General features: G+C 41.0%; 1 protein-coding gene across 2 annotated transcripts in view; it reads left to right on the top strand.

The window, feature by feature from the left end:
* The window catches only part of ST6GALNAC3 (ST6 N-acetylgalactosaminide alpha-2,6-sialyltransferase 3), a 408,376-nt gene that overhangs the window by 353,741 nt on the left and 40,520 nt on the right, over nucleotides 1–14,115 (top strand). The window contains exon 4 of one of the 2 annotated variants that reach the window (XM_067467816.1): nucleotides 6,201–6,303. The exons of the other annotated variant lie outside the window; for it this stretch is intronic. Within the exon in view, the coding sequence (XP_067323917.1) occupies nucleotides 6,201–6,288 (88 nt within the window). The 3' untranslated portion in view covers nucleotides 6,289–6,303. Of the gene's footprint in view, nucleotides 1–6,200; nucleotides 6,304–14,115 lie in introns of those variants that run through there. 2 annotated transcript variants of the gene reach the window in all.

Here is a 14,115-nt window from a genome sequence, read left to right as displayed (position 1 = left end):
TTTTACAATATTACTAAATTGTTTTTGTGTGTGTTTTATCTGCAGCAGAGTAATATAGCTGTTTGCCTGAATTTTTTTTCAATAGCTGTGGTTGGATATAGCAGTAAATAAAGCTTTCATGGTCATTAGTTTAGTGTTCAGTAACCTTTGGTGAGTCAAAAATCAATGCAGAAGCTTATAGTTGGCACATAGCTGTGCTGAAAGAGGAGAGTGGAAGACATGGGTTAGCTTGAAGTTTGCCCGAGCTCATTCTCGTAATGATATAGACAGTCTTGTTTCTAAAATTAGTCTAAATATAGCAGATATGGGTTAAATCTTGTGTAATATAGTATAAGTTCACAAATGCTTTACACCCATTCATTTATGTGTCTTATACAATATGGAATTTACAGCAGCATATTCTAAGATTTATTAGGAGTGAAACCAGAGAGCTTTTCACTTTTGGGACAGTGATCTAAATAGCCATTATCTATAATCAGATGCCTTTATTCCCAAGGTAGGGAAAGTATGTTGAAAGCACAGCTCGCATATTGCAGAATGTTTGTTTGCCTTTTCAATATAGTTGGATGTTCTGTATAAGTAATAAGCCTTGTGTTTATGATTCAATTGTTTCTTCATTCTGCACACTGTTCGGTTCCTTTTAAGCAACACACTTATCACAAGCATGCAGCACTTCACTTTTCCTAGATATCTCATCAGATCTTGCAAGCAAAGCATTTCAAGCCTGGTCAATACTTGGATAAGAGATCCTCAAGGGAAATGCAGGATGCTTTTTGGAAACAGTTCAATAGGTGACATTCTTTTAAAGTCAGCACAGAACCCGTCATCCAGCCTGGTGACAGATGCCTCAAATGAGCATACTGTCGTCCTTACATTCCTGCCACATCATATTGCTATGATGACAAACAGTTTCAGCTTGAAAGCTGAGACCAATCTGAGAATGACACTCTTCTGGTACTCGGCAATGTGTCCTTCAAGGTAAAAGGTGAAACATACACAACGCTAACAAACACACTTTGGGACAATGTAATATCGGAGGCTTTCATAGCCAGAATCACTGGGTTGTTGTGAGTTTTCTTGGCTGTATGGCCATGTTCAAGAAGCATTCTCTACTCACATTTCACCTGCATCTATGTCAGGCATCCACAGAGTTTGTGAGATCTGGCTTCTTCCTGCCTGGGGGAATCCTTTGTTGAGAAGTCAGCCATAGTGGAGCACTTGATGAACCAACCTGGACACAGAATAGTATTTGAAAACACAGAAATGCTGGACCACTCTAACAGCTACAATGCCAGACTACACAGAGAAGCCATTGAAATCCACCATCATGTGGACAATTTCAACATAAAGGAAGAAACCATGAAAATGAACAAAATCTGGCTACCAGTATTTAAAAACTCCAAAATCAAACAATAAATAATGAACAACACTCAAAAACAGGTAAATTCCAGACAAGAAACAACCAAGGCCAGCTAATCACCTCCCAACAATGGATTCTCCCATTCAGGAAGAATCCAGACCTTGAAACTGTCAAGCCATTAAATGCTAATCAAGGTGCCCAATTGAAACATTCACACTTACCTCCAACAGTCAAGAGTTCTTTCTCCCACCCTGGACATTCCACAGATATATAAACCCCATTTTCCTAGTTTCCAACATACTTCACAACCTCTGAAAATGCCTGCCATAGATGCAGGGGGAAACATCAGGAGAAAATGCTTCTGGAACATGACCATACAGCCTTGAAAACTCACAACAACACACTTTGGAATATGTTGTTAGGGGAAGAAGTTTCCTCTTTTTTTCATCCTCCATCATCACCAATTTGTGATTCTGAGATCGTATTTCCACACATCCTCCTAACCCTGCCTTCACACAAAACTGGTGTTCTATTATTATTATTTGTGCAATTGCATTACTCCAGCATTTGAAAGCCAAACACAAAGGCTATAAAATATAAAAGAAAAAAAAGCTGGCTCATTTGGGAAGAGCAAAGAGAGTGGGGAGAGGGGAAGAATCCCACCCTGTGACGTCACTTTACTGTTAGCATATTGGCACAGAAACAGAATTGGGAGCTATTGACAGGTTTTACTCATCAATAGCAAGGGATGGGGTAATAATGGCGAGGATGCAGACATGGCACCGTGCTGGTTTGCTTTACGCAATAAAGCATTGGGTTTCACCTGGATATTGGTAGCAGATATAATTCCAAACAACAGTTCTGTACTCACTGATAGGGAGAAGCAACAAATCTATGCCTATTTTACCTAGAAATATGAACAAGTGTTCCAAAATCCTGTTTATTCCTTCCTTCCTGGGGTCTCTGATATTGTCTGTAGTAAGTAGCACACCTGTACTTTCTATACTGCAAAAATTTAGAAAATAGTAACTTCAATAGGGATCTTCCTCCCTATTGTCTACTGAAAATGTCTACTGTTTCAGTAGACATTTCTGGGCATTCCAGTCTTTTGAAAATGCCACTCACTTATCTAATCCCTTATTCTTGAGGTATTAAAACTCAATGTCTTCCAACAGGTGTCCTCACTTCTTTAAAGGCAGCTGTACAAAAGGAATTCAGATTACTACACACTTCATCTATAGTGTTAATATTAAAACACTGTTGTTTAGTGTCTGTCCTTTGTACATCTGCGCTTTCATTTCTAGCATACCATTTGTTATGCTTTTAATTTTTCTCCTAAGTAGATCTCTTTTATGTTTTGTATTTGCTCTCCTTGGCAGAGTCATTGAGCACAGGAAATACGCTGTCTGCAAAATGCCAAAAACACTTCCTTCTTTGTGTTCTGGTAATAGGTAACTGAAAGGTTATAGGGAAGGATCTGTACTCTATGCTTTCCCTACTCATGTATAGGGTTTTGATTTTATTTGAAATGAAAAGCGTAACTACAGGTCTGAAAACTAATAGAATTTCAGCATTTACTTGAAGATCCATAGCCTTTGGGTGAGATTGTGTGTCAGCCAGCAGACAGCTTGTAGAATGAAGAATACTTTAATACAAAAATGAAAAGATTTCTGTTAGACGCACACCAGGTACAAGATATGAAGAATGGTTCTTGCGGATTATCATTAGAAATATTTTCCACTCTGTCTGAGTCCTGAAGAAGTCACAAGAAGAAAATCCATCCCGATAATACTGGCTTGTGAACCACAAAAAAAAAAAATCCCGTTTTTCAGTATGAAAATCTTGTTTCTTGAAAATATTTAATTTTTGAAAAAGCAAGTACTTGCAGTCTCTATTTGCAGAGTTAGTACCACAACTTGTTATTTTACAAGTACTACTTCAGACATAACTGATAGTTATTGGCTAATTAACTGATGGGCTCATGCTATTATTTATATATTTTTAGAATTTATATGCTGCTTTCTACCAATGTGGAATCTAAGGCAAGTCACAAACAATACAACAAAATTAACTAAATACATAGCAATGGAATTAAACACAATTGAAACATTGCCATATTAAAACCATTCATTAAATCAATAATATAAAATTGTGTTAAAACAGACAAAAGTTAAGACTAGAGTACCCACTCTCAGCCTTAAAAGGTCTCTCTGCAAGAAATTACTCATTAAAAACCTGCTTAAACAAGAAAATATTTGCCTGCCAGAAAAGTGAGCACAGAGAGGGGAAAGAACCAACTGTTCTTTATCAAATTAGACTTCAAGGTGGTTTACAAAATTGTAGACCATAAATTATTCTTTAAAATAACACAGTGCGATCAAATTTTAGCAGAAACGGGGCAAAATATAATCTAGGAAAGAAATATTACAAGGCAGGTTGAAGGGTTCTATACACAAAAAGGCCAAGCAAGTATATCTCTCTAGAAGGAGCATGGCAACGTTGGGGTACCACCACCAATAATGTCTTATATTTTGTATTCATATGATCCAATAAGCAGTGCAGTGGGGTTTCATTTGTAGTAGGACCTTATTAGAAGATTTTAGCAGAAGATCTTATGACATGGGCAGGTTGATTTAAGAAGAGAGATTCCTTCAAGCATAGTTTATTTGCCCCTTGTTGTATACACTTAAATGATGGTCTTTAAGAGGTCCCGGTGCCAAGTTAGGTCCAGTTTCATCATTGGTTGGGCTCAAAGTGCTCTTTGATTGGAAGTGAGCTATTAATTCCAGTATCTACAACTACCAAATGTTAAGGCCAATTCCATCCCAAAGCCACCAGTATTCAAATTTTGACATCTCAGGTATGCGTGTCAAATTTGGTGCAGATCCATCATGGTTTGCGTTCACAGTGTTCTCTGGATGTAAGTGAACCACATCCAGAGCACACTGTGAAAGAACTACATGTAGGTGTCAAGTTAGGTTCAGGGCCATCATTGAAGGGGTTCAGAGTGTTCTTTGATTGCAGGTGAATTATAAATCCCAGTACCTATAAATCAAGGTGAATTCCCTCAAAACCTCTCCACTATTTTTCTTTGGTCATGGTGGTTCTGTATGCCAAATTTGGTCCAAGTCCATTGTCACAGTGCTCTGACTTGATGCAGGGTGAACTACAATTTCCATCATGTGGAGCCAATCCCCAAACTCCCCCAGTATGTTTAACTGCTGATTATTTCTGCTCTGTTTGTTGTGCAGAAAGAGTTGAAAAGAGTAGGAAAGGGTTAAGGGAGAGGAAGTGGGCAGGATCATGCAAATTCCACATCAATGGAGAGAGTAAAAAAAGATTCCTTGGGTGGTGGGCAGTATGGTGTTTAGGGAGGACATTGGTAGGGTCTGGGCTACATGTTCATGGTGCTGAAATGTCATTGGAGGGGGAGGGCTTTTGATGGCTCCTCAGTTTTATTGATTAAAGCTGTTTGTGGAAGTGGGTGCTTGTCTGTAGAAGTGGGTGCCCCAGCCACATGCACACATAGATATTTTCACTTTTATTAGATATATAGATCGGCAAAGATATTGCTGACTAGCTATAATATTGAGTGAGTATGAGAATTGGCTATGCCATTTACAGCTGAGCACGCTAAAGCCAACGAAATAGTCAATATCACATCATTAGGTTTCTTTCCCATTGAAATTTTGCTGGATAGCCACCAAATTTTCAGTGGCAAACAGGTCAATTAAAAGAAATTAAAATTGTATCAATTAAAAAGTTATTGGAAGCACTGATGACCTAAATATAGCTTGGGGCAAGCCTCCAGGTCATTCATGGCTTCAGCCCTCCAAGGGCAGAACAAAAAGTGATGGCAGAAGTTCCATTTATTTATGTATTTATTTGCTATATTTCTATACCGCCATTCTCAGCCCAAGGGCGACTCATGGCGGTTTACAAAACGGCACAATTGGATGCCCACAAGTTTTATCTTGGCAACATGGAAAATGGGACCCCCACATGAATGTGCTATCCATTGTTTTCCAGCAAAGGGAAGATGCTGGTGAGAATTGCAACTTTCTTCAGTCAAGATCCAATACCAGATGTGGTGTTGTCTTCTACAAAAAGGAAATGAGTTGTCCAAATACATTGTATGCCTGCTTTAGTATATGGGTATCTTTGTGAGAGACCACATTTTCCTAGTTTCTAAATAACTCAGTTCATATACATGTTTACAGAAATTCCTGTTTTCAGGAATCTGTAATTGGGCAAGGGGACATGCATTTGAACAAAAGCAGTCCATAAACTGAAACTAAGAGCCTTGAAGCCTAACACAGAAGCTTGCCTCATTTTTCCAGAAGGCATAGTAATAGTTTAAGAAGGCAGTCAGACCACATCTGATCAACAAACAACAGGTACGTTTGCATGCCTCCTGTCCTTTTTTTAATAAAAGAAAAAATAGGACAGGAGTAAAATGAAATACAAAACAATGTTTGCCACAACAAACAAAAATAACTGTTTGTATGACAGTTACACAAACCAGGTCACTAGCTTTAGTTTCTTCAGGTGAGAAAAATTATTCCAGATAAACAGAGGCTGGCACAAATGTCAAAAGAAATTTATTCCTACCGAGTGAAAAGTATATCTGGCTCTGTCTTCTGCCTATTGCAAATCCGCAGCACACCTTGCCCCATCAGACACTGTTCAAAACCTCTTTATGGAAACTAAGGACATTTACACATCAGAAGCTTAAATTGACTTTTCCTTAAATCAGTCTGCAATGCAAATTGTGACACCTACATTGGAGAGAATGCAAAATTTCATTTCTCTTCTGTTCCTTCTCACATTAACATCTCAGAGCCTCCGAGGTCCCTAGGACAAAAGAGATACCTTTCAAAAGGAGGCAAAGGAGACAGCCGGGGAAGATGAGGAGACGTAACATATGAACTATGTTAGACGGGTGAGTGTACTGAGCATGCATAATCAATGAGCAAGCCATCAGAATGAAAGACAGGGAGATGTAGGATGAATGTGGAAGGGCAGGTGAGATGGAAGAGAAAAGACCTCAGGTTCCTGCTCCCACTCAGAGTTTTGATCCAAAATGGAAATGGAGCTATGCAGATTGTTATTGTAGTTATTTTCTGTCAAGTCAACTCTGACCTATGGCTATTCTATGAATGAAACACCTCCAAGACTCCTGCTCAGATCTTGCAAATCTAGGGCCATAGCATCCTCAGTTGAACAACTCCTTCAGCACAGTCTTCCTATTTTTCTCATGCCTTCCAGCATGATTACCCTTTGCAGTAACTCACATCATCTTGTGATATATCTAAAACATAGCATCCACAATTTGATCATCTTCATTTCCAGTGAGAACTGGGCCTTGATTTGTGTTAAGGTCTGTTCATTTATTTTGTGGGGTTTTTTTTAGCACTCTGCAGCAAGGTAAGCTGGGGTATTTGCTTCAAAGCTTAAAAGTCAAGAGGGACCTTTAAGAACCCCAAAGTTTATTTCTGAGTCAGTGTGACATGAACTGCACTGCAACAACTAATCACCAATTGATTTCAATGTGCTCTTTCACTAAAAATTTGCAGTCAGATTCAGGCACATTTTAATAGACGATAGTCTTACTTAGAGCAAAATTCTCCACATGCCAGTCCACATAGTATTTTATTTGTGAATTTGCTCATAGCTAATTGGCTCTATTCATTTGGATCCTACAATGCGTGTATACATGAGAGATGTGCGAAAGAAAGATTGCAATTCTTCTGTACTTGATTGTAGTTCTTAATAATCTACAAGCAATCCAAATAGTGGCTATTTACATAGTTTCTATTGTCATCTTCATCGGAATCTAAGATCATCCAGGAGGCCCTGCTCTTGGTCCCACCTTCTTTGCACATGCATTTGGCAGGGACGATAGACAGGGCTTTCTCGGTGGTGGCCCCCACCTGTGGAATGCTCTCTCTAGCAAAATTATGTCAGCTCCATCTCTCCTCTCTTTCAGAAAGAAGCTCAAAACATGGTTTTGGGATCAGGAATTCGAACAGTAGGTTTGGCAGTAATCATAATGTTGGAAATCTGACTATGACAGGCTTTGGACTGGGTCGTTGGTCATTAGATCACACTTGGATTCAGCTATATGATGAAAAGTGATGTTTTAAATGCATTTTAATCTAATGTTTTATCTATTGTATAATGTTGTATATAATGTGTTTTTGTATGTTGTTGGCATCGAATTGTTGCCGTTGTAAGCCGCCCTGAGTCCCCCTTCGGGGGTTGGGAAGGATGGGGTATAAATGTTGGAAATCAATCAATAAATAAATATTTGAACCCCAGCTTTTGCTAAAAATTGAGGTGAGGACATGCTACAAATTAAAATGAGTATAATATCCAACTGAAACTTATATAATATCTACACTGAAATACAATAAAATAGAAATCTAGCAAAATATTTAGCTATTAACTAATAAAATACATAAGTAAAATAATAAAACACAATATAAATGGGTACATTTGGTACAAAACTGGAACAGTTGAATCAGTATAGCACCCTTTGAATGATCCTTTCATTAAAACTCTTCTATACGCACAAGTTCTTACAAAGTTTCATATAGTATCACGAGCATTTTGTAACAGGTATATTTCTTTTTGTTCTGTTGAATATTTGCGCAGTGGGGTCTAGATTTTAAGAGATGAATGTATTTCAAAATTTCACTGAAAATTTTACTCACATTTCCCCCCTTTTTTCATCATCTTTGTAATGCACCGCTTTGCATGAAAATATCCATGCTCAGCTCTTGGCTTCCATTTGTTGTTTTCTTTAACTGTATGTTTGGGAAACAAATTGAAGGATTATTTCTACAAGATGAAATCAATAAATAATTTATCTGTTGTTCCAGTTTGTGTAGTAAATTGTAATTATCACAATCCTTTTGTTGGCACAAGCTTATCAGGCAAACAGGATTTGAAAACTAAGAAAAAGCGACCTAAACAATAATGGGTTTACGTAATGTCAATTGTGATGCCCCTGCTTGCATCCCGTGTGACTGAATTGTTAATATTTAATCTGGTGTCTGCATTAGTGCTTCCCTTGACGACCTAGCAAAAACATTGAGTAATAAATTATGGGGGCAACAGTTTTCACTTTGGAATTCAGCACGCTTGATTGTGGTTGAGAAGCTCTTTGAAGATATTTCACAAAAACCAGGCGTTTTACTTTAGAGCGAAAAAAATTAAAAGCAAAGCCTAGGCTTAATTTAAAAGAAAAAAAGATGAAGAAAAAGTAGACGTCTAAAGCCAACTTTGTTTTTCTGCCAGTTCAGTTCAGCATCCTAATTTTGAACATACAAAAAAATCACTTTCATGGTTGGCAGTTCTGCAGAATGTCCAATATCGCTTTGAACAACACTACTAATACATACTGGAAATACTTGTTTATAAGTCGGCCTCAAGTGGAAGTTGAGGACAATTTTGGGAGCAAAATTATGGATTTTAATTACTTACTTAGGTGAGTAAGTAATTAAAATCCATAATTTTGCTCCCAAAATTATTTATTTATTTATTTATTTGGTACACTTGTATACCGCTAATATCTCAGCCTGTACGGCGACTCATTGCGGTTTACAGCATATTTAAAAACTACAATATTCCAATTTAATATAAAAATTGCACTATAAAATACATACATATACATACATAGTATTGGGCCACCAATACAGACCAGAACATCTCATAATTAAAGTCACAATCCAATTCGTCGTCCGAGATTGCTAATCCATGATCAAAACATCATCAAGTCAAGTTAGCCAAAAACTTGCTGGAACATCCAAGTTTTAAGTTTTTTCCGAAATGCCATTAGCGAGGTGGCTGATCTTATTTCAGTAGGGAGGGCATTCCAAAGCCGGGGGGCCACCACAGAAAAGGCCCTATCTCTCGTACCCACGAGCCGCACCTGTGAAGCAGGTGGGATAGAGAGAAGGGCCTCTCCTGAAGATCTTAGGGTCCTGGTGGGCTGATAGGGCGAGATGCGTTCGGATAGGTATGTAGGGCCAGAACCGTTTAGGGCTTGAAAGGTCAAAGCCAGCACTTTGAATTGGGCTCGGTAGCTAATCGGCAGCCAGTGGAGCTGGTACAGCAGAGGAGTTGTATGCTCCCTGCGCCCTGCTCCTGTTAATACCATGGCTGCCGCCCGTTGGACTAGTTGGAGCTTCCGGGCCGTCTTCAAAGGCAACCCCACGTAGAGAGCGTTGCAGTAGTCAAGGCGGGATGTAACCAGAGCGTGGACTACCGTGGCCAAGTCAGACTTCCCAAGGTACGGTCGCAGTTGGCGCACGAGTCTTAACTGTGCGAATGCTCCCCTGGTCACCGCCGAAACCTGGGGATCCAGGCTCAGCGATGAGTCCAGGATCACACCCAAACTGCGAACCTGTGTCTTCAGGGGAAGTGCGACCCCGTCTAACACAGGCTGTAACCCTATACCCTGTTCGGCCCTACGACTGACCAGGAGTACCTCTGTCTTGTCTGGATTCAATTTCAATTTGTTCGCCCCCATCCAGACCGTCACAGCAGCCAAGCACCGGTTCAGGACTTCGACAGCCTCCTTAGTAGCAGGTGGAAAGGAGTGACAGAGCTGGACATCATCTGCGTACAGATGACACCGTACCCCGAAACTCCGGATGATCTCGCCCAGCGGCTTCATGTAGATGTTGAACAACATGGGGGACAGTATTGAACCCTGAGGAACCCCACAAAACAACGGTTGTGGGGTAGAACAGGAGTCCCCCAGTAATACCTTCTGAGACCGACCCTCGAGAAATGACCGGAGCCACTGCAGAGCAGTACCTCCGAGACCCATTCCCGCGAGGCGTCCCAGAAGGATACCGTGGTCGACGGTATCGAAGGCCGCTGAGAGGTCGAGTAGCACCAACAGGGACACACTCCCCCTGTCGAGCTCCCGACGGAGATCATCAACTAAGGCGACCAAGGCTGTCTCTGTACCATGTCCCGGCCTAAAGCCAGACTGTGCCGGATCTAGATAATCCGTGTCTACCAAGAATGCCTGGAGTTGTGAGGCCACCACACGTTCCATGACTTTGCCCAAAAAGGGAAGATTGGAAACAGGCCGATAGTTTACCAATTGAGTGGGGTCCAGTGATGGTTTCTTCAACAGCGGTTTTATCACAGCTTGCTTTAAGCTGGCTGGAAAGATGCCTTCCCGAAGGGAGGCATTAACCACCACCTTAACCCACTCGGCCAATCCCCCTCTGGCCTCCTTTAGAAGCCAGGATGGGCAGGGGTCTAGGATGCATGTGGTAGCTCTCATTCCTCCAAGCACCTTGTCCACATCCTCGGTTTGAACCAATTGAAAAGAATCCATCAAAATTGGACAAGCAGATGCTCGTGTTACATCCTCAGAGACTGCCGTTAATATGGTGTCCAGTCCAGAGCGGATCAAAGCGACTTTGTCTGCAAAGAACCGAGCAAAAGCTTCACAGCGAGCTGCTGAGTCATCAGGGCACCCATCCTGAATGGAGGGTTTTAATAGGCCTCTGACAACTCGAAACAGTTCGGCCGGACGGTTCTTTGCAGATGCAATAGTGGCCGCAAAGAAAGTTTTCTTTGCGGCCCTTATTGCCGCGGCATATGACCTTAAAAAGGACACAAACCGTGTTCGGTTTGGCTCGCTCGGATCCGAACGCCACACGCTCTCTAGTTCCCTCTTCTTTCGCTTCAACACCGCCAGCTCCTCAGTGAACCAAGGGGCTGGTTTAGTTCGGCTACTTGAGAGGGGACGTTCTGGAGCGATCGTGTCTATTGCCCTAGTCATCTCCCCATTCCAGAGAGCGACCAGGGCATCAACAGGATCACCAACCGAGGTGGCGGGAAAATCCCCAAGAGCCATCAGGAATCCTTCTGGATCCATAAGCCTCCTGGGGCGGACCAATTTAACGGGTCCTCCACCTCTGCGGAGGTTAGGGGGTGCAGCAAGTCTAAAGCTGACCAGGTGGTGGTCGGTCCATGGCAACGGAGAGATGGATAACTCCTCAACACCGCCACCTTCCTCCCATCCCTGACAGAAAACCAAGTCCAATGTATGTCCAGCACTGTGGGTGGGGCCAGATACTTGTTGGGACAGCCCCATGGTCACCATGGTAGACATGAAGTCCTGAGCCACTCCCGTTAGGGCAGCCTCGGCATGGACGTTGAAGTCCCCCAGCACAAGCAGCCGTTGGGACTCCAACGCCAGGTCCGAGACTACCCCCGCTAGCTCAGGTAGGGAGACTGTAGTGCAGCGAGGTGGACGGTACACTAACAGAATCCCTAATCTGTCCCGGTCACCCACCCTCAGGTGGACGCATTCAAAATTTGTTGACTGCGGGATGGGGGTCCTGGTCAGAGAAATGGAATCTCTGTAGACTACTGCAACTCCGCCTCCCCGCCCTCCGGATCTCGGTTGGTGCTGCACAGAGAACCCGGGTGGACAAAGTTGGGTCAAATTTACGCCTCCCGCTTCGTCCAGCCAGGTTTCTGTGATGCACGCCAGATCTGCCCGTTCATCCAGAATTAAATCCTGGATGAGAGTTGTTTTACCGTTGACAGATCTGGCGTTCAACAGCACCACTTTCAATCCAGAGGGCCCGCCATCCTGGTTACACCTACTTACCGTATCAGGAGACCGATTATGGATTTTAATATTACTTGTGGATAAGTTGAGGGTCATTCCAAGGAGAAGGGAAAGCACCAATGATGCCTAAAGGGGCCAACTGTTGTTGGTTGCCCACCACCATCATTTTCCCACCCAGGAATTCCAAAAGGTCTGATATAATGCTAGATATTTATTACTTATGTTTACTCATGACGAAGCAAGTGGAAGATCACTCTCTCAATCACCATCATTTTGCTCAGGCCACCTCCTATTTCACCCATTTCTGGTGATACAATTGCTATAGGGCCCTATGCTCAAATTCCCATTCCAACTCCTCCTCCAGCCCTAACTGTGACGACAACAGCATACTTCTCCTTTAGCTCTCAATGGCAGAAATGCCATGGTGAACCTGAGTGCTAGTAGTAACAGTCATGTCCTTGATAGCCTGGGAACTGGAGGATAGGATCCAAATAACAGAGGATTAGGGGACTTTCAAAGTCCCTAGGTGTTCCTTAAACTAGGGATTTTGAACATGAAAAGTCAACAATGTATTACTCCAAGTTATGCATTTAAGTCTACCCTAGTGGATTCTGGCCATTGTGAGCACAGTTCATCAGAATCATAGAATCATAAGAGTTGGAAGTGGAAGAGACCTCGTTTGCCATCCAATCAGAATGTTTCCAAATGCACAAACTGCTGAAGAGTGAAGAAGGTCTTTCTTTTAGAACATGTAATTCTCTCTCTCTCTCTCTCTCTCTCTCTCTCTTTTGCTTCAACCTTAATATTCTGTACATTAACATTAACATTCACAAAACTCTCCTGTCTCTCTGCAACTCCCTCCAGCATCACTTTATCACCTCCTGAGGACTGTGGGAACATTTTGCAGTGAAGTAGGAGATGATGCAGCGGGAGAGCCAATTGAAGGAGGAGTTGGTAGAAATTGCTTCCTTATGTGAACAGAGAAAAAAGTTAAGAACAAAGCCCTAGGGTTTTATATCCCTGACTATTTCATCCTCATGTGGATAACTGAATAATTTAAGTAGGTTCTTTCTACTGCTGGAAAAAAAATGAATGCAACTCTGCTTAAATACTGCATAGGAACACTTATACTGCAGATAAAATATGTCTTTTTTGTACAAATACTCTATTTTCTACTCAGAAAAAAGGGTTTTCTACCCAGAAATCCTTTGCACAAAAACATGTGTTTTTCACATAACCCCTTTGCAACACGTCAGGACATCAAATACCTGGAGAAACAGATATTAAAGTCTCACTGGACCATTATTCTTAAAGGGAAGAATGTTTAAACCCATTTTTAAAACCTGAAAAAATAAATACATTAATATTCTTTCCATCTCCATAAATCACTATGTCTGCTGTTTCTCACTGGTGTAGAAAACAATCCATAAAATAATTTAAAAAGCCACATCTATGACTGATGTTTAATAAATTAGACCAGAATCGAATTGCCCTGATGGGCGAAACCTATCAGGAAATCTATAAGGAAGTAAATTCCCTGTTCTATCCCTTTCTCCCTCGGTGATACCCTGAGTATCTTTGGAGTTTTGTGAAGCTTTCCCAAACCAAGTGTCAGTTATGTGTAAAGGTGTGGGAATATCTCATTTAAAAAATGTAAGGTCTTCACATATGTGAAGAAATTGCCTCCTTCTAGAGCTACTAATAGGTTGTTTCCATAGTGTGGAACACATCTGGGTCTGTCCAATATCTATCTTGCTAATTTTAATTTTAGTCCACCCTTTGTCCATTAACAGTACAAAGGGTATATCAGTCTTAATATAACAATATATATATATATATATATATATATATATATATATATATATATATAGACTTTAGCAAACATATTCCAACAATGGAACATTTCACAAACCTCTATATTGCCCTAATGCAGCTTATTCTGCTTTAAAAAAAACCCTGTGTCCATTGAATTCATTTTTAGAAGAAATAAAAGAGTCCCCTTTTCCAGTATTACAACATATGTCACTACTTCATTATGTTCTAATGCCTTTCAGTCATTTAAAGTATTGAGCTACTTAAACAAATTCATTGATGGATTCAGTGAGATAATTGGCTTTTTCTGACAGAGCTCAAGAAAGATGGTCCC

The sequence above is a fragment of the Anolis sagrei genome, chromosome 4 (assembly GCF_037176765.1).
Source record: "Anolis sagrei isolate rAnoSag1 chromosome 4, rAnoSag1.mat, whole genome shotgun sequence".
Taxonomy (NCBI): Eukaryota; Metazoa; Chordata; class Lepidosauria; order Squamata; family Dactyloidae; genus Anolis; species Anolis sagrei.
This window is presented reverse-complemented; position numbering and strand designations above follow the sequence as displayed.